The sequence below is a fragment of the Larus michahellis genome, chromosome 19, assembly GCF_964199755.1.
Source record: "Larus michahellis chromosome 19, bLarMic1.1, whole genome shotgun sequence".
NCBI classification, from domain to species: domain Eukaryota; kingdom Metazoa; phylum Chordata; class Aves; order Charadriiformes; family Laridae; genus Larus; species Larus michahellis.
In genome coordinates, this window is record NC_133914.1 from 4070471 (window position 1) to 4096152 (window position 25682).

Here is a 25682-nt window from a genome sequence, read left to right on the forward strand (position 1 = left end):
TACGCACAAAAGGCAGATGGCCGGAGAACAGCACAAATCTTCTGCTACAACGCAAGCCCAGCAGAGCAGTCTCCCTACCCTAAATACCGAAAAAAGGACTTTTCTGAGGGGATCCACCCTTGTTGCGCACACTCTTTAAAACCAAGGATTTTTGCACCAAAAAAAAATATAAAAAATCCTACCTTGAGGAAGGTTAATATTGTGACAGAAACGCACAAAGCTTTCAAAACAGAGATTATTTTAAACACTTGCCCTGTTTTTTTGCTGATCTGACGTCTATTTCCATGGAAACCACATCCAGCCGCCGAGCTGCTAGAATTGGGAGAGGTTTCTGCCGGAGTGGCTCGCTGGGCATGGGAAGAGCCATTTTCCAGCAGCACGGTAGAGCCTTTTTGTGGGACCGAAGGGATTTCCGATTCAAAATGGTTTGGCTGCTTGGCCCTTCAGGGTCACGCCTGGTACGTTCACGGGGTTCCTGGCTCGATACCAGCGGGATATGCAGAGCTATCACATACAACACACGTGTCTTTAAATGGAACATCTTGAGTGCTTGGATTAAATGGCATCAAATGTTGCTGGAAGACAAAGCAGCCAAGAGACCATGCCACCAGCCTGTGTTTTACTTTATCATTTATTAATTATCATCCGTGTAGATCAACAGTGTGTTGGATGCTTTAATATTAATGCTTTTTAGTAAAATCAATGAGCTTATCCTGGGATAATCTCAGGATTTCCCAGAGGAAACAAGGCTTCCTGGGCTCGGGGCTTTCTGTTTGGTACCTGTGTGACTGCCTTTAGTCCATCCTCACCCCCTGGAGAGATGATGATGAAATATCATTTACTGCCTCCGAAGAAGGGATGCAGGCTGAGATAAAACTACAAGTCATGCAGGGGCTGTTCTCAGCGCTTTCCATCTTATTTCCTGGGCTTCTCACAGGTAAAAAAGAGAGAGAGAAAAAAAAAAAAGACCCGAATGTAACTTACCTTCCTTTGCAGATTGGTTTTAAAGGCAAAAATATTTATTTCAGGTAAGAACTCTCCTGTGTAAGAGGCGACGCGGTTTATTGACGAGAGGCACTGAGCTGGGAATCAGATTTGGGATCTGTTCTCAGCTCTGACGTTTTCCATGTCGTGTCACTGAGGTTGAGACTCTTCAGCAACCCCTTTGCAGCACCTGCCACAACTGGTTTCCGTTTAAACCAAAATCCTTGAGTATTATTGTGATACAAGGGGAAATAACAGCTCTTAGCAGCTGGAAAGGCACGCAGACGATCTCATTTTTGGCCTCGTTGCAAGAGTGGTTTTATTTTTGGAACATTTCATAAAACTCATTTGTTTATGCGGCATTTATTTTTGCCTGATCTCAAGGAGAATGGAGTATATGAAAAGCTTTTATTTAATTTGCATTTGATTTGTGTTTATCGACACATTTACTGCGATTCTAAGCAGACTCTTCTTTCGTCGAGCCCGGCCGCGTGTGGCTGCAGTAGTTTTTGTCTCCTGGATTCCTCATCACCAAGAAGAGCTTTTCACTATAATTCCAGGTTTTTCCAAAAAAAAAAGGGCAAGCCCAAGCGGGCTCGTTCTCAGCACAGAAAAAACACGAGGCCCCTCGACGGCAGTTCAACGCTCTCAGTGAAACACGTAAGTCAAGGTCTCATCAGGAGGACTCCTTGTACGTGTGAATTTAGGACGTGACGTGATCAGATTTAGCATAAAGATTAAAGCGCCTCCTCTGATGTGCTTATCAAAATATCCCACAAAGAGACTGACATAATTAGGTGACAACTCAGCCCACGGCAGCTCTTTTAACTTGCAAAAATATTTAATCTCCAACAAGAAAATGTGCTTTCTGAGTATTAAATTGCCCCCCTTAAGCATCCACGGTGGATGGACTGACAGCTTATTTGTTAATCGGAGAATGTTTTAAGGCACCTTGGTAAGTAACATTAGCAAGCATTTGCTGAGACCGGTGACAGTCACTGCATTAGCAAAGTTCATTTTAAAACTAGAAATCCAATATACTATTAGACTTAAGTCAATCAGTTTCACCGATTTAATAAATAACCTGCTAGAGGAGATGGTAATTTAAAAGAAACTTGCACTCGGAGGTGGAAGGGCTAAAAGATTTCTTTCTACCCGTGTTTCTCAGCCTTCGTATTAACCTTCGGCAAATTTTTCTCCGCGCCGCAGCTTGCCCATCTTCACGCCGGCTGTACTGACGTGCTGCTGCCCGACAAAAGGTCTCGCAAGGAAAATTAGCGTCTGCAAAGGTCTCGCTCGTCTTCAGACAGAAATATGTTCTGACCTAAATGCAGCCGAGGAGCCCACGGAAATGAAGCCTAAACCAAGACTTTGAGGGAGTGTCTCCCTCACAATGAAAGCTCTTCCACAGGCAAGAAATGTTTAAGGTAACTGATATTTGCCTACTGGAGGTGTTTAGGCTGATGCTGTACTTATGCTGAAAAATGCCATTAAGAAAATGTTCCCTTCGGAGCAAATTTACACTTGCCGACGTGCTGTTGGAAACGATTCCGTTTTTTTGGATCAGGCAGGGCGCCTGGCTTCTATTTGCTAGTTTGGTTTTTTTTGGAAATTCACTCAAACTCACTTTCCTCCATCAAATGAGACGAGGGAAAGCACTCACCACAGATGGCGATTGCGCCTGCAGCAAGAGAGGTGAAAATATAAATTAATTGCTTCGTTATTGGGGCAAGATAACCCTGAAATGCCATATCACCTCTTCAAATGCAATCGTAGGACTGTATTGCATGATATCCAAACACCATGATGATGCGGGCTCTAAATAGAGTAGAAGAATAATGTAAGCTTCTAACGAACTAAAGACAAGCTCTCCGCTGTCCTTGCAAACAATTCTCCAACGCACTGACATGGCGACGGAGCCTAAAGTCACGGTAGTGGCTGTGGTACCTACACACGAGCACCTTTGTCCTGGCTGCAACCAGGATGCTGAACGAGAGCCGGTCTTTCTCCTAAATAGAGAGCTCTGACTTCCATCCAGGGCAAAGGAAGAGCAGAATTCCCTTCCTAGCCTGCTGGTAGATCTGCCGGCATGTTTTTCATTCTTTGTTTCCTAAGAAAATGAGGTTTTACACGATCAAACTGCTTCTGTATCTCTTACTGTTCTTCTCCCCCAGCTTTTGGCTTTGTGAGCCAGTCTCTGCCCCTCCGATAAATATGGATAAGAGCTCGGTGACATGAATTCCACAAGTTTCTTGAAAACAGATGGCTGGGGAGAGGGAAGAGTGAGCAAAAGGCTTCAGCACAAGCCCGACTATTATTAGAGACCAGAGACTTCGCGCCGAGGAGAGCCACCGCAGACACTCCCAACAGCGGGTACAGTTTCAGGGCTGGTTGTTTTCTTCACGGCACCAGCAGATCCTCTAAGACACTAATGCAGAGTTGTGCTCTCCTGGCAGCTACCTGCTGAATATAAGGTCGGATCTATGTGGATGCTGCCTCCCACCTCCCCTATGTCCAGAAACACGCGGTGACAGCTGGCCTGGAGATCTCCTCGCATCTCTTTCCCCCCTCTCCTTGCTCCCAACCGAGCCGGGAGCCTCGACCCATTTCTCTGCATCCTCGCTGCTTTTCCCTTTCTGCTCCCAACCGGAGTCTACGAATTTGCATTTCCCATATGGAGCACCGAGAGCTTTGCTATTCAAGGAAGCCCGTAAACAAGTCGCTGCCGAGGGTTCAAAAATAACTGCGCTGCACAGGGCTGCATCACCCAGCGACAGCGAGCGGCTGGGAGAAAAGCACGAAGAAAGGGTTTATGGGGTTGGATTTTTTTTTTTTTTTTTGCGCGTGAGCCAACAGGAGATGCACTAATTAGATTTCCAAAGTGTCAGAGTCAGCCATTTCAGCTGGGATAGAGCAAAGGAGACTGCGTGATTTTGACAACCGTATGGAATAGCAATGCATAGGGAAGCCATCAAATATTCAACAGCCGTAGAAGATTCCAGTAAAGACATTTGCTTTGGCTCTTTGAAAATGAAATGGGGGGGCGGGGAAGAAGAAAAGCTGGGTATAGCACTAGTTATTCCCCAGTTCCTAATTAGTTCCTTTAATTTAAAATATGGATTCAGCTCTACCAGCAGCTCAGCAAGCCTATTGTGCTATTAATACTTGCCTGGCATGATATAGTTAAAAATACTCCCACCCTTTCAAGACAAAATGTAGCTTGGAAGTGTCACGATGGGAGGAGTTCAGGGATGGAAATCCTCTTAAAGGAATATGACTTCCCCCATGTCAAATAAACAATACGAATGAGCTTGTAACAGCCCCCAGGCTGAGCCTGTTCCCACTAAGAGCAAATTTGAAAATAACGCTGAATGCGGGGCCCTCGGGCCGCTTGCTGTCGGAGCTGTTTCACTGACAAAATCGGTGCCCAGCCAAATGGTAACAGGTTTTGCTGATTTTTCGCAGAGATCTGCCGCCCGGGGAGCAGGTGGGTTTGCAATTCTCAAGTGCCTGCCTTGCTCCAGACAGACAGCGCGAGGTCGAATTCAGATCAAAAGGCAGGATTCTGAAGCGTCCCCCGAGTCCTTGCGTCCAACCCCTCTCCTCGGGTGACGCAGGAGATCCCGACCTGCCCAGTGCAACAGCCACGGCTAATTTTTCCGTGGCAGTATCTACAGGGGCTCTTTATGGACGAGGTCCTCAAGACACCACGGGCAGAACAAAACGTGCCTCTTCCCACAGGATTTGCGAGCCAAGGAAACAAGTCTGGGTTGGTTTTTTTTTTTATGGCACCTTTCGACTTCAGTCCGACGAGGAGGTCCAGGTCCATGCTTTGGGACTTTAGATCCTCTCAGGACAATAAGCAGTTCCCCTCCCATCTCCACCGACAATTCTGCTTCAAAACGGGTTAATTCCTGCTCCTTCCCGCTGGCTCTTCGCTCGCTGCCTGTAATCGCTCAGCGATACCAGCCTGGAGACAATACCTGCACTTAACGTTTGCTCAGTGCTCTTTGATCTCTTTTTTTTCCCCACTAATGTGAGTTCATAATAGATCAATATATATGTTAAAAGAAAAAAAGACCAGACGCATCCACTGCAGCTGTGAGAAGAGGGAAACAAAGCCAGCCTTTCTGGAGGAAAAACACATCTCTCTCTTTTATGCAATAAACCCACAAACTGCTGCCGTACGCTAAAATCAATACCCGGAGAGACACGCTTATGTTGCGATTGCCAACATAAGGGCTTCATTTTAATTAAAAAAAAGAAAACCACCCACAAAAAAAAAAGCCCCAATCCAGGCCCCGTGTGACACGTTGTCGGAGAGCTGCTGTCAGCGCGAGGAGACGAAGGCGTCCCGGTGCGTTGGGGGGGTCCAGTGCCACCGTGTCACTCGGGGAGGGGTACCGACAGCCTCAGCACGTCCCCGCACCCCGCTCCGGGGTGAAGATGTCAGCCAAGGGGTTAAAAAGAAGGATGGGACATTTGGGGTCCCTGCCTCGTGCAGCCCCCAGCTCTCCCCCCGCGCACTCGGGTGCAAAGCAGGAGCCGGCATCCACGGGGCTGAGCTCAGCCCGTCCTTCCTAAATGGGGGAAATCTAGATATTGACCAAAACCGACCCCTCCAAGCTGTTTCAGGGGCTTTTTTAGAGAAGCCTGGAAGTACAGAGACCTCACGCAGCCCCTTCTCTCCTCCAGCACCTCACTTTCCCTTCTCACTCCCTTTTTCCCCCCTGTTTATCCAGGAATCATCTCAGCAAGAGACCACTCCAGCCTGAAATGGGGCTTCTGCTGCAGAGTGAAAACTGTCGAAAAACCAGTTGTGCCCTCAAAATACCCTCGATGCTGCTGGCTGAGGGAACAGGAGTGCCCTTGGCCCGCGGCATTGCATTTTGAAGGCCAGGGAACTCAGCAAGCATCATTCCCGCAGCCCAGCCCTGCAGCATCGCACCTCGAAGCCAACAAGCACTTGCCCTGTGCCAGATCCCAAGGGTCTGCCCGCCTGGCACAGCCCCGATCCCGCCCTGTAACCCAGCGCCGGAGGAACTGGTGCTTGGGAAGATGGCAAAGTTGAGCTGAATCCCTCGTGACTGTGAGCATCCGGGGTTTCCAGCTCAAAGCAGCCTGGAAGCCGACGCGTTAGATGATAACAATTCGCTTCGGAGATTAAGAACCTCGATTTTTCTTCGGAACTTCACCCAGAGCAAAGTTTTGATTTGTCAATAGGAGAATCAACATGAAAACAAGCCCATACTCACCAATCAAAGGGATCTAAGGAATTCTGCTCAAGAGGGCGCTGCCCGGGTTTGGGTTGGGAGCGGGGTCAGTACTGTACCTGCATCCGCGCTGGTCTTCGGGGCTGGTATCGCAGCCCACGGCCGGACACCGAGCTCCTCTACCAGCGCTTGTGCCATTCTCACGGCACGCCCTGGGCTCAGCTTGCAGGGCCGCGGACCTTCATAAGCTATTGTGAATCCAGGCCTTACTATTTTCCTTAAAAACACAAGAAAAAGGAAAAAAAAAACCAAACCCCAACCCCACAACAGCAAGTGTTAGGGTAATTACAAGGAGGTTTTAACACGTCTCAATTTGCATTAATTAAATCAACGGGGAAGCTTCAATGGAGTAAATGAGGGTGGTTTTTTTTTTTTCTCCTAAGCGGCAGCAAATGCTGCGGCAGGCTGGAGCTGGGAACTCCAGTTTGCTGCATGTGCGGTGGGATGGGGAGGGATCCGCCGGCTGGAAGGGGCTTCCCAAGAGGGAGGGAGCCGCAGGCAGGATGGGCTGGGGGTGGGGAGGATGAGGGGAAGACTCTCAGCTCGAAGATCCCAGGGGCTCCAAGCTGGGTCTGTGCTGACACCGTCGGATTCCAGCCCGGAGAGCGGAAAGCTTTGAAGCCGGAGCCGGTCGGCGAGCGGAGGTTGCTCTGCGGAGATAAGCCGTGGGTAAGAGGAATGCGTCCATTCATACCCCAGCCATGCTGCAAGCACAGCTGTGAGGGGAATATAAATGGGCAACATTTTTATTTATTTATTTATTTATTTATTTATTTTTAAAGCCACCGGTTTGAATATTAAAGCAGCTCAGACACATCGACATGCCTGGCTGGAAGCGAACCCTCTCCAAGGCACAACCCTCCGGGGCAGGGGAGGGCTGCGCTGCCGACCTGCAGGTGGGTGCCCCGGTTGCCAACCCCCCAAGGTAGCGGAGCCCGTGTTTCCTTCCCACGTCCCTGAGAAGCAAAAATCCCTCCGTGGATAAAACACAGGGGATTTGCGGATAGAAAACCTGCCTAGTTCACGTTCAAACCCGCACCCCTGCGTTGTAAGGACATGGGGACCAGGAGCTGGTGCCGGCGGGCGGCGGTGGCGGATCGCAAACCAGGCTAACCCTTAACTCCTGCTTTTTGCCAGAAAATCTCCCAGTTTTCCAGGAAGCCTGGAGCACCCTGGGCCACCTCAAAGACCGGAGGTCTTGGTTGCTGGCCCGGGCGGATGGCCGGGAAGGATGCTCTGTCCCTGCCCATGGCCTGGGGAACGCTGGCTCAGGCTGAGCTCTCCCAGCCCCTTTCTTTCCGACCTTTTGTGCCCAGCGGAGCAATCCAGGCAAGCTGGGAAATGGGGAAAACACCTTCCTCATGTGCTACGCCGGGGATTTGTGCCGCATCTTTCATGCACGCTGCCTGCGGCCTCCAGGCTGGAGCATGTAACAGGGATCTGGAGGAGTGCGCTGCTCGCAAGGGGAGCCCGGCTGAGGAGATGGCTCCGGGCTGGATTTTAAAGCAGATGCAGCAAGTCAGTGAAGTAGGAAAATACTCGGAAAATGATGACCACATCCCACAGAGAGCAGAGAGGGGCTGATGGAGCAGAGGAAAGAGGGTATTTGCTCTGCTCCAGTGACCCTGGGGGCTTTTCTGAACTCTCCTTTTCTTCTGGTGGGGTTTTCCTTCCAGAGGCACAAGGACAATTGGGAATGGGGTGCTCAGGCTGGCTCCGGAGCGGGGAGCAAAGGGCTGCAGGGTCAGGCAGAAGGACATCTGCCCGCTTCCCCACTCCCCCAGCCCCACGGGCTCTGGGGATGGGAATTAGCTGCTTTCTGTGAACCGAAGGGTTAACCAATATCACAGTCACTCTCCCGGCAGGGTTGGTTTCTGCCACCCCCTTCCCGAAAGCCTTTACATAAGAGTCTTGCAGAATTTATAGCCTGCCTCAGCTGTGCCCCCCCCGGGCTGCTGCCAGCGCAGATCCCCGGCCGTACTAATTCGGGGAGGAAAATGGGATTTGATTCCTGCACCAGTCACTGTCTCTCACTGTTAAAACGGGACCTGACGGGCTCTGCCTGTCCCCCCCTCTCCCCGCCCCGTCTCCCCCACACAATTCATCACATACATCGACCTTGAATGTCCCCTCGGCGTCTCAGCAGAGCTGTCCTGAGGCTCCCTGGGTCGTCACACCCCAGCCTGCTCCCAGGGCTAGAAATGGTGGTTTAAGTGTAAAACAATTAAAATATATATATATATCTGGAAGCCTCAAAAGCACCGGGGGCTTGTGGTGCTGTTCACAGCAGTCCTTTGTGTCACTGGAGAGTAGAGAAGACATTGAGAGATGTCCTCCCCGCCGCTGCACAGCCCTGCGCCTTCCCCCCGAGGCCATCCTGGAGCATCCGTGGCCCTAGGACTCGCCCTCCACTAAGAGGGGCTGGGGGCCACCAGCGAGGCGAGGACGTGGCCGTCACGGTGACACAAATAACTCAGACACCGGAGGAGCGAGATGCTGCTTTTCCACTCCTCCTTCCCCGCCCTGGGAGAAGGGCTTTGCCGGCCCCCGTGTCACCTGCCGTCACTGGGTGAGGAATGGCAAGTGCCACCCAAACCCCGTCTCCTCCAGCCTCCGCACCCCGGGAAATCCTGTCGTCTGCAGCAGCTTCTCTCTGCGACGGCAGGAGGCGAAGCAAAGCCAGGGCTGCCGTCCCCCTGCCTGTCCCCCAGCAGGAATGCCGTGCCGGTGGCGGCGGGGACAATGCAAAAGCAGATGGTGTGGGCCAGGAGCCCGGACGTCCCCCGCAGCTGCCCGGGCGCCGTGTCCAGGATTGCCTGCCGCTTCTCCGGCCGCAATGCCAGCAAGGACCCTGGGGAGGGTCTCTGGTGGGGTAAATCTGTGCTGCTCCGCTGGCTTCAGCCCTGCTGCGGGATGGCTGAGGATCAGACCCCCCCTTTAAAAGCACCCCTTGGTCTGTTGTTACCCAGGAATGTGCCGTAGCTTCTTCCGAAGTGGCTCATTCCCACCTCCGGCGGGTGCCTGTTTGCAGCAGCGTTGCTCTTTGTGCTGCAGAACCAGGCTGGGATCTTTTCCCTCCGTCCCCGGGGCCGCTCTCAGTCCCCGTCTCACATCCCTGTGCTGCTGGGGTGCTCAGCGATGCTTCCAGCCAGCCCCTTGTTTAAAACTTTCCTCTTTCTTTCCCCCCCCGCCCCAGATTTTAGGTGTGGAGTCAGCAAGCTGGCCGGCTTTCCAGGATGACGGTAAGATTTTCGTTACTTTTGTGCTTGGAGCCCTGATGCCGCATCAATTTGGGCTCATCCCTTTGGCCGTGGTTGAACTACCCCCAGCCCACAGAGACCCCCCCGCCTGCTCCTGCCAGATGTGCCCCAGCTGCAGCAGATCCAGCCAGGCCCAGCGAGGGATCGACGCCCACCTACCCCCTGTGTGCAAGAAGGGTGTCACCTAGGGCCCAAGTGACAGCCAACTCAGTCATTGTCCCCAGGGATTTTATTCCCTTAGCCCCACAGCCCTCACTGCAGGCGGTGGTGGGTTCTCCTGGAACACTTGCTGAGCACCCTGGCCACCAGACGTCCTCCAAGCATGGTCCCCAGGCCCTGCTCTCCCCGTGCGTCCTCCTGCCCTTGTTGTCTCCTGATTTTGGACAAGAAGCAGCCGCTTTCCCGGTGGCCGGCTCCCACCAGCGACCTCGGAGCCGGCTACAGGTTGGGGCGGCAGAATGGGGCTTCTGGAACAACCGAATCTCCGATGCCTTCGAGGAGGTCGTCCCATTGATGGAACTCCTCTTCCAGGTCTACATGGGGCAGAGATGGTGAGGGGGTTACTACAGCGATGATCAGCCCGGCTCCAGGCGTGAAGGAGGAGCGGCCACCGGACCCCTTTGCTTTGTGCAACAGGATGGGAAGCCCCAAACCCAAGCCCAGAGAGGCAGCGACCCCCCCGCAGCCCGCTGAAATCAGGGGACCTCTCATGCCCTCCCGAGCCCCCGGCCAATGCACCCCCAACCCCACGCCGTACTGAGATGCCTTTGCAGGAAGGCCAGAGCCGCCCGGCTGGTGATGTCCAGACCCTTGTAGGGGTCGAGGGTCCCCCTCGCGCCGAAGATGCGGCTGAGGAGCTTCCCGGTGAGAAAGGTGAAGTCGGTCTGGCTCTGGTGCACGGATCCCCTGGGACAGAGAAGGGATCTGCTTCGGTGGGAGCTGGGGAGAGGTCCCTCCTGCTGGGACACAGCTCATCGGTGCTCCCAGGAGTGTGCCGGTGGGTGGGTGTCCCCAGCCCCTGACTCACAGGACGGTGATAATCTTTGTCTGGCTGTTTCTGGAGCTCAGCCTCTTCATTTTGGCAACGCTTTCCGGCGTCTGGAACTTCTCGGTGTTGATGAAGAGCACGGGCTTGGGCACCTCCGGGTACAGCGCGTTCTCCAGGGGGAACATCCAGGCGTCGAGAGCCACCGCGCACCTGCAGCAGGACGGACGTCCCGCGCTGCCACCCGCACCACGGCTTCCCTTCCCACCGGGATGAGCCACGTGTCCCCGGAGCTCCCCACGGCTCCTCGTCCCTGCTGCAGCTTACCTGAAGCTGGGCTCTTTCACCAAGGCCAGCACTGCCGTCACCCCGCCGAAGGAATGGCCCATGACGGCGACTTTGGTCAGATCGATGCTGTCCTGCAAAGAGGAGAGGGATGAGGAGCCTGTGCCCAAACCTCGCTGCAGAAGGTCCCTAATTAGGGAAGAAAAAGCCAAGGGAAGATCAGCAAAGCCCTCTGCAAGGGACGCTGTATCCCATTTTCACCGCCGGTGCAATGGGACCCGGCTTCCCCGGCATGCACGGGGGAGAAAAAGGAGGAGAGAGGCACCAAGAGGCCGAGACGGGGGAGGCTGTGGCTCTGCAGAGACCCTGCTTGTCCCAGGAGGAAAAGTCTGACTCAAGAAGGACTGATCCTGCCAGCAAAGGGCACCCGGACCGCCCCCCCATCAGCCAAACGATCCCCCCGGCCGGTCCTTCAGCACAGACAGACCCGGGTACCTTCAGCACGGAGAGATCGAAGTCCTGGTGAAGGACGTTCGGGACAGATTTACCGCTGTCGATGTCCTCGAAGAGCCGGAGCGCTCGCACGCATTCCTCCGCTCTCTGATGAACCTGGGAGCGAGAGTTGCCCCTTCCCCGGTTAACCCAGCCCCTCCACCCCACAAGTTTGGGGTCGGGTCCATCCCCCCCCATCCCCCGACCTCCACCCACGGCCATCCCTCCAAAACCGCGGCGCTCAGACCCGACGGGGCTTTCCCCTGGATTACAGCAAACGTAAAAGCAAGCAAGAGGCTGCACCGCAGCGGCTCCCGCGGGGACGCAGTGAATTTATTGGAAGCGTTTCTCGTTTGGTTTGGTTTTAATTCAGTTAATCCGATAGCACAGACGGCTGGAGATGAGCAAAAGGAGGGAGCGGGGCGTGCAGGGGAGGGAGAGCCCGGGTTCCTCGCCACCCGCCCCCGCCGGCCAAGCCTGCCGATGCCATCCACCGGTGCAAGCCCCCGCGGAGAGCCCAGACCGCTCGTCCCACCCCAAAAAGTGACAAAAAAACTCCGACGAAAACCTCTCCCTGCTCCCTCTAATACAGAAGACGCCATAACTGAGGCTGACCTGCCAGCCATTTCCCTCTATTTAAAATTTCTCATTCACCCTCAACTTTTATGCTCACGGGTTCGTCTTTATAGGAAAACTGTTTCCCTTGTTTGTGCAATGCGCCACGAGACAGAGCGTACACAAAAATAAGAGGCTGGGAGGTGACTTAAGACTGCCAAAAGCACCTCCAACCGCTAAGTTTCCTAGAGAGCTTTTCTACGACAAATCCCGACTCGCCGTTGTCCTTTTAAACGAAGCAGAAACGAGCAGGGGGGGCACTCGGCTCAGCAGGAAACCTTCTCGCTCCCCAGCAAGCAGCTGTCCCGGGTAATCCCGGAGAGACAAAAATCAGAGCGTGAACAAAACCCAGCAGCCGGTCCGGAGCCTCGCCAGCCGGCGGCGCTGGGCCGGGCACAAAGCCCGTCTCTCCCCGGGCTGCGGGTGACATTAAGCATCCGGAGGGGGGGGACATGGCAAAGCCCAACCCGGCTCCTGCCAGGGTCAGCTGGAGCCAGGCAGAGAGACCCCATGAAATAAACAGGGTGAACAGATCTTTTGCAGCTCGCATGGAGAAAGCTCAGCCCCGGTACCACGGCGGTACGGGTTTGGGAAGGGCAGGAGACGAAGACCCCAGGGATGCGGGAGCCAGCTCGGCTTGCAGGAGGGATTTCATGCCTCCTGGGTCGCCCACCCTTAGCCCCCCACCCTGGTACCTGCTTGTTTCGGAAATAAAACTCCTTCTGTCCTTGAGGCACGCGTTGGTAGGGAATCCACTCCTCGCTCCCGGCCTCCGCCGGGCAGAAATACGTCGCGGAGGCAGAATGGTCCCTGCAGCGGCAGAAGGGTGGGCAGCCACGTCGCCGGGGCACCGGCAGCTCCTCAGTGTCCCGTCAGCCCCGTCACCGCTGCCGAATTCGGCGGGGACCGAGGACACCCACCTGTGCTCCAGCGCTGCCACCGCGAAGCCCCAGGACGCCAGCTCCGAGCAGACCGAGGAGTAGAGGGTCCTGCAGGGAACCGGGGTGGGGGAGCGGGGTCAGGGCTGCCCCACCGATGCAAGGCAGGTCCGAGAGGGGACACGGGGGGGCCCAGGACACCCGCGTCCCCCTCCAGGCTCTGCCCCTGAGCTCAGCACCCCCAGCCCCGCTCGGGGCTCATCCTACCGAAAGGCTCCCAGGCCGTGGGAGAAGATGATCAGTGGGTACCTCCTGCTGCAGGGCTTGAAAGGTCCATTCCAGCTCACCGGCACTCTGCAGGAGCCTGCGGGGGGAGAAACCCCCCCAGAAAAAGGGGGGGACATGGAAAACAGGGTGCTGCTGCTGCTGCTGCAGGGGGTCCCTGCTCAGCTCCATCCCTGCCTGCAGCACAGAAGATGGGCTTGGTGTCCTTGAACCCCGCTAAGGAAGCGCGTCCCCAGGGGACAGGGGGGGCACCCGGGATGGGGGACGGGGTGCTGGCCGCCCCCTTTACCGATGGTGGCGTTGAGCAGGGGCGCGCACCAGCGCCGGCTGCGGTGGGCGAAGTCGGCCAGGCCACCGCAGTACTCGTAGCGCGGGATCCAGAGCGGCCGCTCGGCCCCTGCCCGGGGCAGGCAGGGGTAGAAGAGGCGGAGGAAGAGCCCCTGGGGGACAGAGGGGAAGGGGGGGACGCGGTGGGGACAGCACAGAGCGTCGGTGGCCCACGTCCACGTCCTTGGCGAGCTCGGCTCTTGCAAAACCCGGCTGGCTGCGGCCACCCCTGCTGTGCATGGAACCCTGTCCCCGTCCCGTACCTGCCGCGTGTGGCCCACCATGACATCCGCGCAGCCCACCTGGTGGGGGCCCTTCCCCAGGGGCAGCGCCAGCGACTGCATCCCCCCCATGCTGCCACCGCCGAGCCTAGGTAAAGGCATGGGGTCAGGGTCTGTCCCCCACCCAGGGGACCCCGACTCGGTCCCTCCTCCTTCCTGCACCCCTCTCCCATTGCCGGGACCCCAGGAATCCCCCCAACACCCACCAGTAAACGCCCTGGTAGCCAAAGGAGAAAGGAGGCTCCCGATTCCCTCCCCTCCGAATTCCCACGAGGCAGGTGGGGCTCAGCAGAACCTGTCCCACGGCCACCCTGCTACGGGGTCCCTGTCCCGGTCCCTGTCCCCATCCCTGTCCCCATCCCCATCCCCGTCCCCCCCTGCGCCTGGGCATGCTGAGGGCTGGGGGGAGGCAGCGTGGCCAGACACTGCGGCGCTGGGGTGGCCCAGGGGATGTGCGAGCGAGGGGCCAGTGTGGGGCTGACATGGCTGATAGCCCTGAGCACCCACGGGAGCCATGAGGACACGGGGGGACGGAGCCCTGCACACACACCCCCCCCCCCCCCGCCCAGTGCGGAACTACAGCTCCCAGCAGCTCCCGGGGCTGGGGAACCACAACTCCCAGTATAGCCCTGGGCTGGGACTACACCTCCCAGTATGCGCTGGGTCCCCGGACTGCACCTCCCAGTGTCCCTGAACTACAGATCCCAGTGCTTCCCAGTGCCCGTCTCCCAGAGCCCTCCCCGCAGCCCCCAGTGCTCCCCCCAGCGCCCCCAGTTGCCATCGCAGCTCCCAGTACTCCCCCCAGCTCCCAGCACTCCCCCCAGCTCCAGCCACAGCTCCCAGTGCCCCCCCACCCAGCTCCCAGTGCCCCCCAGCTCCAGCCACAGCTCCCAGTGCCCCCCCACCCGGCTCCCAGTGCCCTCATTTACCCCTGCAGCTCCCAGTGTCGTCCCCCTGCGACTCCCAGTGCCCCTCCCAAGGTCCCAGGGCTCCGCCAGCTCCCAGTTTCCCTCTGTGCCCCCCAGCTCCCAGCACACCCCCCCTCACCACCCAGTATCCCCCACTTCGCCCCCACCCCCCCCCCGCACTCACCAGTGCGCTGGGTCACAGCTCCCAGCACGCACCAGTGCGCCCTGCACTACAGCTCCCAGTGTCACCCCTGACCGTGGACTACAGCTCCCAGTAGCCACCAGGACAGGACACAGCTCCCAGTGCCACCAGTGCAAAATCACAGCTCCCAGTAGCCCCCAGTGCAAAGTCACAGCTCCCAGTAGCCACCAGGACAGGACACAGTTCCCAGTGCCACCAGGACAGGACACAGCTCCCAGTAGCCCCCAGTGCAAAATCACAGCTCCCAGTAGCCACCAGTGCAAAACCACAGCTCCCAGTAGCCCCCAGTGCAAAACCACAGCTCCCAGTAGCCACCAGGACAGGACACAGCTCCCAGTGCCACCAGTGCAAAATCACAGCTCCCAGTAGCCCCCAGTGCAAAACCACAGCTCCCAGTAGCCACCAGGACAGGACACAGTTCCCAGTGCCACCAGGACAGGACACAGCTCCCAGTAGCCCCCAGTGCAAAACCACAGCTCCCAGTAGCCACCAGGACAGGACACAGCTCCCAGTGCCACCAGTGCAAAGTCACAGCTCCCAGTGCCCCCAGTGCAAAACCACAGCTCCCAGTAGCCACCAGGACAGGACACAGCTCCCAGTGCCACCAGTGCAAAATCTCAGCTCCCAGTGCCCCCAGTGCAGAACCCCGGTCCCCCCACCGTGTCCCCTCCGCTGGGTGCTGCAGGGGTCCATGCCCATCAGCAGCACCCCAACCTCGGGGCTGCCCTGTCCCTGTCCGCACCCCAGCCGGGTTCCTGCCCCTCCGGGGCTGGGGAGTGGGGACTGTCCCCACGTGTCACCCCCCTCCCCGAGTCCCTTAGAGCCCCCAGAGGTGCCCTGGGGCTCCCGCTGTCCGTCCCCACGTTCCCTGTCCTTTGGTTAATCCGCTTTCTGCAGCTAAAGCGGCCCCAGGCCCGTGGTAATCCCCTCGGCGGCCGGGGATTAACTCCCCACAGGGCCACGCCATCCCCTCGCCCGGGCCCGGCAAATAAATATCCCCGGATTTGGTAAAAAACGTCCCTACCGAGCTGCTGCGCATGCGACCCCACGGCGGGCTCCCCAGTGTGGTCCCCTGGGTGCACGGGGAAACTGAGGCACGGGATGGGCACCGAATGGGGCGCTGGGGGCTGTTCTAGTGTCACTGTGTGTATGTCCCCCAGGTCCCAGCCTGGAGCAGGGAGAGGGGACCCCAGCCCAAACCCACCGGCACAGCCACCCCGGGGTGCCGAGCACCCCCGTGCCGAGCACCCGTCCTGCCCAGAGGCTGGTCTCCCTGCAGGCTGAGGCCGGCCAGGTTGTTACACCCCTGGACAGGATCCAGCATGGCATCACGTCCCGGCTTGCCCGGCCGGCGGGGCCGGGGATGCCGGGGCAGGGTGGGAGAGGCGAGCCCCGACCTGCCGGTGCTGCCCGCTCCAGCCCACGCCTGGCTCCCCACGGCAGGGCTCAGCCCCCCCCCCCGCACCCCCACATCGCAGAAGGAATGGGATGGAGACGGGGAGGCTGCTCCAGTCCGGCTGCTCGGGGCCATCCCGCTCTCACCTCCGATCCAGCCCTGCGGGACCGGGATGCGGGGGTCCCGCTGGTGACCCCCTGGGTTCCCGGTTAGGCGGGTGACACTGGGGGAGCGCTGGGGGCCGGCTGGGTTTGCTGCTGACCACGACCCCCCCACGCTGGGCTCACGGGGGTTTACAGGGGTTTTCTTTAAAGGGATTAACTCGGCCCACGCTGCCGCCCGGCTCCCATTCCAGCCACCCCATCGAGAGCTTTCACAGCCGTGAGCCGTGGATTTGTGATCTGGGGTGGGGGGGGGGTCAGGCCAGTCTGGGACCCCCATCTCTGCCCCATGGGGGGGTGAACCCCCCAGTCCACCACTGGCTCTGCGCCGTGGCCCCGGCTGCCGTGCGTGGATGGGTTTGGAGCTGGATTTGATTTAGGGAAGAGCTGTCAGGGTGCAGAAGGGCTTGTCCTCGCCACCCCATGCTGGGAGTCCGGGGGTGTCACTGAAGCCCGGGGGTCGCTGGAGCCTGGGGGTGCCATTGGAGCCCAGGGGTGTCGCTGGTGGAGGTGGCCCCAGCTGTTTTTCTGTCCCTGCTCCCTATCGCTGCCCTATAACTATTCCTTTGGGGGTTCCCAGGGGGTCTCCGGTGCGCAGAGGGGCTGGGGGGGGTGAAGCCAGCCCCACCCGAGGGCTGAGACTAGCGGGACGGGCCGGTCCCCTCGGGGGTCCCCGAGCGGGGACGCGGGGCGGGGGACGGCCCTCGCCTGGGGTCCCGCTGCGGGCGGGCGGCGCAGGGACCCCGCGGAGCCCCCCCGGGGCCCCCACCGCCGGCGCGCGGGGAACCCCCGTCCCACGTGGGCGTTCTGCGGGCGGCGGGGCGCGGCCAATGGGAAGGCGCCGCGGGCGGCGGGGGGTGTTCCGCAGCCGGCGGTGGCCACGCCCACGGGGGCGCGGGCGGCCAATGGGAGGGCTGGTGGGCGGGGCCAAGGGGGAATGTTGTGACGGTGGGAATAGGACGCGGTGTAACAGATGCGGGGGGGGACCGGAGTGGGGGGGACCGGAGCCGGGGGGGGGACGGACCGGGGGGGTGATGGACCACGGCGGGGGGTGATGGTGGACCACGGCGGGGACCTGCCGGGCAGCGGGGCCGGGCACTGACCGGGGAAGAGGCGGGCAGGCGAGGGGACAGGGGGACAGCCAGCCTCGGGGTGGAGGGACACACGGACAGGGGACAGCCAGCCCCGGGGGGGACGCGGACAGACGGACAGGGGACAGCCCGCCCCGGGGGTGGGGGGGACAGGCGGCCTGACACGGGGGCAGGAGGACAGGCAGCCACCGGAGGCGCAGGCAGCCGGGGACACACAGACACACGGGGACAGACAGCCCAACGCGGGGACAGACGGACAAGGTGACAAGGCGCGGGGGGGGGCACCTCCAGCCCCCCCCATCCTCAGCCAGGCGCACCCCGCCGGGGGCACCCCCGGGGGAGGCGAGCGGAGGGGGAGACCCCCCCCAGTGTCCCCCCCTCCCCGGCACCGGGAGCGGGGCTGCGTGGAGCCTCCCGCAGCGGCTCCTCCGTGCGGCCGCGCACCGGGAACGGCGGGCGGGGAGAGCCCGGCACGGCGGCTGCTCCGCCGCCTTCCCTGGCCGGGGATGCAGCCCGGAGCCGCGGGGAGCCGTGTACCGACACTTCAGGGCACAGCGACCCGAAACCCAGCTGGGGCCGCGTGTCCCCAAAGGTAACGGGGGGACCGGGCTCGGAGACGGGGAAGGAGCAGGTTGGCGAGAGCCGGGGGCTCCGGAGGGAGCGGGAGGTTTTATTCCCAGGAGGGGTCTGGGAAAAGGGGGGGCGTCCCATCACGGGGAGCCGTTTCTGGTGACACGGTTGGCGGCAGCAGGACGGCGACGGCGCGACCTCTCCCCTTCTCCAGGGATTTGAAGCTGGGCCAAGCGGCGATGGGAATGTCATTGTCGTGGCACGGGGGCCCGGCGAAGTGAAGGCTGCGCCGCAGGGACGGGAGTGGGACGCTGCTGCGCCCGGCTTTGCCCCGCAGCCGGAGAGGGGGACAGCCCCGAAAAACCAGTGCAGCCCTGGTCGGAGGGGACAGCGAGAGAACGGTGGGGTTCATCCACGCTCCCACGGGCAGTGAGGGCCACGGGACAATACTTCCTGGGGACCGGGAGCCGTCCCACCGCCTGCTTGGGGTTCGGGACATCGGCCTTTCGACCGGACTCTGGTGCCCATCCAAGCCCGATGAGGAGCCGGGGCTGCACATGAACCTATGCAGACCAGGAAGAAATACATTTTCCTGACTTTCCTTGCCTCTTGGCTCCTGCTTTTCTGCTTTGGAGGAGACCAGCTGCGCCGTTTCGCTTTCTTTTCCGGGAGGAAAGCCGAAGCCCAGAGGAACTGGCCCCACTGGACGGATCGGTCCCTCCTCAAAAGCTTTGCAGACCCCGAGGAGCTCCAGAGCGATGGGGACCCCTCGCTGCCATCACCCCGGGAGCGGCGGGCGGCACGGCTGAGCGTCTACAAGAACAGCGGATGCCGGATGGAAACCTGCTTCGACTTCTCCAGGTGCGAGAAGAACGGCTTCAAAGTCTTCACCTACCCCCGGGAGAGGGACCAGCCCCTCTCGGAGAGTTACAGCAAAATCCTCACCTCCATCGAGCGCTCTCGCTACTACACCCCGAACCCCGCGGAAGCCTGCCTCTTCATCCTCAGCATCGACACGCTGGACCGCGACCATCTCTCGGGTCAATACGTCCGTAACGTCGATGAGAAAATCCGTGGTTTCCCACTCTGGAATGGTGGCCGTAACCACCTCATCTTCAACCTCTACTCGGGCACCTGGCCCAATTACACCGAGGACCTGGGTTTTGACATCGGCCAGGCCATCCTGGCCAAAGCCAGCTTCTACACTGAGAACTTCAGGCCCGGCTTTGACATCTCCATCCCTCTCTTCTCCAAGGACCACCCACAGCGCGGCGGGGAGAGGGGGTGGTTGTACCAGGACTCCATCCCCCCAAAAAAGAAATACTTGTTGGTGTTCAAGGGGAAGCGGTACCTGACCGGCATCGGCTCCGGCACCAGGAACGCGCTGCACCACATCCACAACGGAAAGGACATCGTCTCCCTCACCACCTGCAAGCATGGCAAGGACTGGGAGAAGCACAAGGACACGCGCTGCGACAAGGATAACGTCGACTACGAAAAGTGAGTCAGAGACGGGGTGGGAAAGGGGGGTCTGGCGGCAGGGGGACACCCCACAAATGTTCCTGCCCCTCTGCGGGTCGCAGCCGTGCCCGTCTGCGGTGGCTGGACCTCCAGAGGTGGGGAGAGAGGAAGGTTTTGGGCTCTGCCGGAATGGATGAGGGTTTCATTTCCCTAGTGGGGAGCGAGGCACTGGTTGTTCAGGGCTTTCCTGTTCTGTATTAAAGTTCGAGTAATCTGGCGAGAGCGGCTCTTATCTGCAATCACCGCGGCCGCCTCTAATACGATTTCCCTTTTTCCTAACGCTGATGAATGATGCTTTTCTTCTCCCCCCTCCTGCCCTCCCCTAACATAAACGTTTCTCTTGGAGATGAGCCCAAAAAACACCCCCCGCCCTTGCTGGCTCTGCTAAAAGTCCCGCAAAACTGGCGGGTCCTTGGGCATCCCAGTGTGGGCGGCCCCGAGCTCACCCAGACGTGCTGGGGTGGGGGGTGTCCCCCTGCATCCCCCCCTCGCAAACAGGGATGGCGGCAGCAGTGTGATGGACCTGGGTGGAAAAACCGGGGGGACAAAGTTCCGTGGGTTTGGGGGGCTTCATGCTGCGGGGACACACGCCAGCTCCTCGCCCCCCCCCCACATCCAGCTGCTTGGGACCCGTCACCAGCTCCAGGGCTGAAAAGCACACTCTGTCCCGCTGGTGATGGGCAGGTCCCCATCCTGCTGCTTGGGGACGTCCCGCAGCCGGCCGGCCGGAGAGCAGATGGGGAGAGGCCACGTTGGGCATCATCCTCAAAGCGTCTTAGGAGGTGCCGGGAGGTAAAAGTGGAGCTGGGGTGCCGCAGGCACCGGGATTAGCCGGGGCTTCGGGGTGGCTCGGCCACCGCGTGGCCCCATCCGGCGAGTGCCACCAGCCTGGCAGGGTCAGCCCCTGTGGTGGAGCCTTTTTTGGGGACGGGGCATGGCAGGACAGTGAGAGACGTCACAGGCTGGTGGGACAGGGGGCCCAAGGTCAGCCCCAAGGGGTGGTGGGATGGGAAATCCCCCTTCCCCCCGGCCCAGGTAATCCCCTAATGCTGTTTGCAAGTACAGGGAGATTTACACCTCGCCCGGGACGGCTTTAGGCAGCAGAGAGACGGGGGACACGTGGCGCAGGGCAGCATGCTTGCGCGTGACCGCGAGCCTGCTTGTGCCCATGGGACACCCGGGCAAAAAGTCATCGGCGTCTCCATCGCTCTGCCGTCCCCTTCCCGGGGATTTGTGACCTCCTGCCCCAGGAGAAGGTGTCCCTAGACCCTGGGATGGTGACCAGATGATGGGGACAGGCTGGTGGGGAGGGGACACGCCACGGTTGACAAAGTGAGACCCCAGCTTCCCCCTTTGCCTGGTGCGTTGGGGACATCCCCATTTGCTTGGGGTGGTGGTGGGCAGCACCGGGAGCAGAGGAAGGCCTTGCTGGGGGCTCCATCACCCTCCTCGCTCCCCGTGGAGAGGGAGGCTGCCTAAAACAAACCAGTTCTGTGCCCAGATAAAGGGTGGCTTGTAGCAGCGCTGCGGTCCGGCCCCGCCACGGGCTGCCCCAGGTTTAACGCAATCAAAGCGGATTGGGAAAGGCTCTCTGGAGCCGATGGGTCCCACTGGCGGCACCGTGCCCGGCCGGAGCCATGGAGGGGCCAGGCGGAGGGAGCGCGGCGGGCTCCCGTCCTGGCTCCTAACAAAACAAGGAAGCCCTGACGGCGTGATTACCCGGAAACCGCAGCGCGTCAGGAGCGAAGTATTTCCATCAGGAGGTTTTGGCCCCGCAGCCCGGCCGGCGCCAGCCTCCCCACGACGGCTGCCTGCGAGGGGAGGCTGCCTGCGGCCGCTCTGCCCCCCAGGACCCGTCCTGCTGCCAGCGGGAACAGCCCCACAGAGGTGCTGGGGGTCACGGCCGGGCTGGGGTCCCCCAGAAGCGGGTGACAGTGGCGTTGCCATCAGGGCGAGCGCTGGTAGCATCCAGCTCTGGGGATGTGGCCGTCACTGCTGCGGTGTCACGGTGGGGGGGGTCTGGGCTCTGTTTGAGCCACCCTCGTCCCTCTGGCAGGACGCTCAGCCAGGAGCTGGGGTGTTAATGGAGCAGGGTGCACCCACGGGGCTTGCAGCATCCATTGGAGATGTCGGGATGGTTCCTCCGGAGCTGGGTCTTGGTCATAAAACTTTGTGCCTTGGCACTGGCGACAGTTTCCCACGTCCCAGGTTGCCGGGATGCTCCAGGGTGCTCCAGCACCCATGGAGGGGGCATGTCCTCAACCCCCACGTTGTTACCATCTCCACGTCCCTGTCCCCTTTGGGGACCAGCACATTTCAAGCAGCCCTTTGGCCTCATGCCCCCCCCTCCGCTGGACGACCTGTGTCCCCCCTGGGCCATCCAGGACTCGGCTGCCCCGTCCCTCCCTCATTGCGGGCAGGAACAGACGGGGTCTGTCCCGACCTAATGTCAATATTGGATTTTCCGGCGCGGTCGCAGGGACCCGGCAGTGGACGCACCTCTCCCCACTGGCCGCACAGAAGGGGCTTTCATAGCCCCACAGCGCAAGCCCTGCCTGGGAGGGCGGGGGGGGGGACAGGCAGGCAGCCGGCCCTCTGCCCCCGCCAAAACGCTGCCAGGGCAGGCAGAGCCCGTCCTGCCCAGCAAGTCTGGGCACGGCAGAGGAGTCGCCACAGTTTCGGGCTCGGGGGTTTGGGCGCTGGCTTTACACAGGGTTTCATTACAGGCAGGAGGAGGGAGCTGGGTAATGCCTTTGAAGGGTCCTATCCTTACCCCCCCCCTCTTTAAGTGATGCCCGGGCACATCCTTCCATCCCCCAGGGTGTCCCTGCTCCACCGGCCCCATGGAGCTGGGGCTATTCGGGGCCCAAATCAGCCCAACGCTGCCCTGGGCTGGCCCTGTGCCCCGCAGGAGGGATGCTCAGCTTTGCCATGTGCCAGTGAGACCCCCCCCAGGATGTTCATTGGGCTGGGGGGGGCTGTGCCTGACCCCCACCCCATCTCCCATCCCAGGTTCGACTACCAGGAGCTGCTGCACAATTCCACCTTCTGCATCGTGCCCCGGGGCAGGCGCTTGGGCTCCTTCCGCTTCCTGGAAGCACTGCAGGTACAAGGCGGGTGGGGGGGACGGGGCACCCCCATCCCGGGGTCTGGGGGCTCTGTCCCAGCCTGTGTGGGGTCCCACCGCAGGCCGCCTGCATCCCGGTGCTGCTGAGCGACGGCTGGGAGCTGCCCTTCGCCGAAGCCATCGACTGGAGCAAAGCTGCCGTCGTGGGCAATGAGCGGCTGCTGCTGCAGGTACCGCGGCCGGATCCTGCCCCACACAAGGGACCCCCCCCAAGATGTTGATGCCAGTGGTGGCGGAGCCCCCCAGTCAAGCTTGGGGGTGAAACTTCCACAGCTGAGCATGGTTACTCTGCCACGGCTGGATGCAGGGGGGTCTCATCCAGCCCGGAGTGGGGGGGTCCCATCCCAGCTGCAGTCCTGGGGCATCAATTATCTCACTGGGGGGGCTGTTGAGCATCTCCCCAAACCCCAAGCCCTTGGGGGTCCTGGGCCGGATCCTGCTCCGGGGAGGGGAGGTGACAGAGCCGCGGTGGGACGGTGGCACAGCATCCTTGGCCGCGGGGTGTCCCTCGGGATGGTGTGGAGGTGGCAGAGGCAAGGCAGCCCTGCCGGGGGGCTGGGGGGAGGACGGTGAGAAGCCAGCTCCCCCCCTGCTGCCGCAGATCCCCTCCGCCGTCCGCTGCATCCACCCGGAGCGGGTGCTGGCTTTCCAGCAGCAGACCCAGTTCCTCTGGGACGCGTACTTCTCCTCCGTCGACAAGATCGTGCACACCACGCTGGAGGTGAGCCCCCCCTCAACCTCAACTGCCCCCCCGCCCTGGACCCCGGGGTCACAACCGGTGTACTGAGAGCGTCTCCCCGGCCTCTGGCAGATCATCAAGGACCGGCTGCTCCCACACCATTCCCGCTCCCGCTTCCTCTGGAACACGCTGCCCGGGGGGCTCCTGGCCCTGCCCGACTTCTCCACCCACCTCGGGGACTTTCCCTTCTACTACCTGCAGCACGGTAGGACCCCGCCTGCCCCCGCTGAGCACGGCCAACTCAGTGCATGCCACAACACCTCTCCTCTCCCCCTCCTTTTTCAGGCTCAAGCCCCTCGGAGAAATTCACAGCTTTCATCCGGGCCGTCTCGCCAGCTGACTCCCTCTCCCAGCCCATCCTCAGGCTCATCCAGGCCGTCTCCGGATCCCAGTACTGCGCCCAGGTCGGGGGAGCCGAGCCCCGCGCCACTCGGTGCAGCTCCCGGGGATGCAGCGGGAGGGACGGGGCAGGGTCCTGTGTGCTGGGAAGGGCGAGGGTGGGGTTGGGGTGGGATGGGGTGGCTGGTGGTGTCACCCCTGGGTGGGCAGAGCTGTCTCCCCAGCCCACCGGGGTGGAGGTGGGACCCACCTGTGGGTTTATTGTAGTCCAAACCGCCGTGAGATGGTTTTGGGGTGAGCTGGGTTAAAGCAGGTCCCGCTGCGGGGCTGGGGAGGGTTCAGCTCTGGCCAACCTGCAAACACCCATCTGCCAATGCACCCCAACGGGTCAGCCCGGCCAAACGCCCCCGGACACGCTGGTCCTCCCCCGCTGCAGATCCTGGTGCTGTGGAGCTGCGAGAAGCCACCGCCGCCCAGAGGGAAATGGCCCCAGACCACCGTGCCTCTGACCATCATCCAGGGCAGGGGGAAGGTGAGAGGAGCCAGGACGTGGGCAGGGAGCCGGGATGCGGGCAGGGAGCTGGAGCATCCACCCCATGGCACATCCCAACCCAATTTTTTCCCCCCTCCCATAGCTCAGCGACCGCTTCTTCCCCTATGCGGCCATCCAGACGGACGCCGTGCTCAGCTTGGATGAGCACACCAGCCTCTCGACCAGCGAGGTGAGGCCATGGATGCCACGGTCCCCAGCTCCGTGGAGCTGGGGCAAGTCCCGTGCTGAGCCAGGAAGGATGCTCAGTGGTCACCGTGGGGCTGGCAGGGAGCCGTGCCCGCTGTCCCCATGTCACCCACGCCCAGTGGCGACGGCGAGCCCCTTCCTGCAGGTCCCCGCAGACGGGTGACACCGTCCCCCGTCCCGTGCTAGGTGGACTTTGCCTTTGTGGTGTGGCGCAGCTTCCCTGAGCGCATCGTGGGCTTCCCCACGCGCAGCCACTTCTGGGACCCCGAGCAGAGGCGCTGGGGCTACACCTCCAAGTGGACCAACGAGATCTCCATCGTCCTCACCGCTGCCGCCTTCTACCACAGGTACCCAGCTGGGGAGAGGCTGGTGGGGTGGGGTCTCAGACGCATCCTGCATCCCCCATCGGTCCCTCCCCAGGTATTATCACAGCCTCTTCACGGAGTTCCTGCCGGCGGGGCTGCGGGAGCTGGTGGATGGCCTGGCCACCTGCGAGGACATCCTGATGAACGTCCTTGTGGCCGCTGTTACCAAGCTGCCGCCCATCAAGGTCACCCAGCGGAAGCAGCACAAGGAGATGATGTCCCAGCAGGTAGGGTGCAAGGATGGGGATGCGGGGACCCCCCCGGTTGGGGAGCGGAGCCCCTCACCCCCACGCTCCCCTCCTGCCAAGGTGAAGGCCACGGCGGGGACGGCCGGCGGCCGGCGTTTCTCCCAGCAGCAGGACTGCCTCAACCAGCTGGCGGACTGGTTCAGCTACATGCCCCTCGTGTCCTCCCAGTTGCGCCTCGACCCCGTCCTCTTCAAGGACCAGGTCTCCGTCCTGCGCAAAAAATACCCGCGCTTGGAGAAACCCTGAGGGCTGCCGGGGAGCGGGGTCGGGGCCGGCTCCGGGTGCCCTATTCCCGGTGCACGGAGCCCTCCCGGAGCAGACGGTCGCTGCTGACGGGGTTTTACTCGTTATTGGGTTTTACTTGTTATTGGGTTTTACCAGTGCAATAAAGGTGGGTGGAGAGGCAGAGTCTGGCCAGCGGATGTAGGATGCGGGGAGCGGGATGTGCCCGGCAGGGAGCACCGGGAGCACCAGCGGTTTGGTACACCGGTGCTTCTGCCATCCCGGGCACCCTTGGGAATAACCCGTGCAGCACCTGTCCGCACACGCAGCCCCCCCCAGCCCCCAGCCCCGCGGGGAGGGCGAGTCCTTTGGCTTCCCAAGGGCAAACA

General features: G+C 60.6%; 2 protein-coding genes and 1 long non-coding RNA gene across 6 annotated transcripts; 2 read left to right on the top strand and 1 right to left on the bottom strand.

Moving 5' to 3' along the window:
* The first annotated feature begins 6737 nt into the window (after window positions 1–6737).
* LOC141733095 (uncharacterized) lies at window positions 6738–12625 on the top strand. Its single transcript, XR_012584217.1, has 4 exons — window positions 6738–6926; window positions 7040–7153; window positions 9454–9499; window positions 10049–12625. It is a non-coding gene; the product is annotated as an uncharacterized LOC141733095 (long non-coding RNA).
* Window positions 9728–14978, bottom strand: PAFAH2 (platelet activating factor acetylhydrolase 2). Of its 3 annotated transcripts, none has more exons than XM_074562920.1 (11): window positions 14758–14978; window positions 13648–13753; window positions 13347–13497; window positions 13040–13136; window positions 12815–12883; window positions 12590–12704; window positions 11283–11396; window positions 10830–10921; window positions 10545–10715; window positions 10275–10423; window positions 9728–10050 (listed from the first exon to the last, which is right to left on the bottom strand). In XM_074562920.1, the coding sequence occupies exons 2-11, from the start codon at window positions 13735–13737 to the stop codon at window positions 9956–9958; spliced, it is 1143 nt and encodes a 380-aa protein (XP_074419021.1). In that variant the 5' UTR covers window positions 13738–13753; window positions 14758–14978; the 3' UTR covers window positions 9728–9955. The 3 variants fall into 3 exon arrangements, with proteins under 3 accessions (XP_074419021.1, XP_074419022.1, XP_074419023.1); XM_074562921.1 differs by lacking the exon at window positions 14758–14978 and adding an exon at window positions 14595–14752; XM_074562922.1 differs by lacking the exon at window positions 14758–14978 and adding an exon at window positions 14595–14743 and having other exon boundaries at window positions 13687–13753.
* A 2835-nt stretch (window positions 14979–17813) lies between these two features.
* EXTL1 (exostosin like glycosyltransferase 1) lies at window positions 17814–25477 on the top strand. 2 transcript variants are annotated; one of them, XM_074563212.1, is made up of 12 exons: window positions 17814–18015; window positions 18208–19493; window positions 22527–22620; window positions 22704–22811; window positions 23243–23362; window positions 23453–23585; window positions 23666–23784; window positions 24156–24251; window positions 24355–24441; window positions 24645–24805; window positions 24879–25050; window positions 25132–25477. In XM_074563212.1, the coding sequence occupies exons 2-12, from the start codon at window positions 18559–18561 to the stop codon at window positions 25315–25317; spliced, it is 2211 nt and encodes a 736-aa protein (XP_074419313.1). In that variant the 5' UTR covers window positions 17814–18015; window positions 18208–18558; the 3' UTR covers window positions 25318–25477. The 2 variants fall into 2 exon arrangements, with proteins under 2 accessions (XP_074419313.1, XP_074419312.1); XM_074563211.1 differs by having other exon boundaries at window positions 24879–25477.
* Window positions 25478–25682: the final 205 nt, after the last annotated feature.

What these genes read in the sequence shown, in the direction of transcription:
- PAFAH2 (XM_074562920.1), bottom strand. Translation starts at nt 13,737, where the DNA reads ATGGGGGGGATGCAGTCGCTGGCGCTGCCCCTGGGGAAGGGCCCCCAC. An exon ending in GTGGCAGCGCTGGAGCACAG is followed by an intron (nt 12,705 to 12,814) that starts GTGGGTGTCCTC and finishes CTGCCGCTGCAG; the next exon opens with GGACCATTCTGCCTCCGCGA. An exon ending in GTGAAAGAGCCCAGCTTCAG is followed by an intron (nt 10,716 to 10,829) that starts GTAAGCTGCAGC and finishes GTCCTGCTGCAG; the next exon opens with GTGCGCGGTGGCTCTCGACG.
- EXTL1 (XM_074563211.1), top strand. Translation starts at nt 18,559, where the DNA reads ATGCAGACCAGGAAGAAATACATTTTCCTGACTTTCCTTGCCTCTTGG. An exon ending in GATAACGTCGACTACGAAAA is followed by an intron (nt 19,494 to 22,526) that starts GTGAGTCAGAGA and finishes CTCCCATCCCAG; the next exon opens with GTTCGACTACCAGGAGCTGC. An exon ending in GATCCCAGTACTGCGCCCAG is followed by an intron (nt 23,785 to 24,155) that starts GTCGGGGGAGCC and finishes CCCCCGCTGCAG; the next exon opens with ATCCTGGTGCTGTGGAGCTG.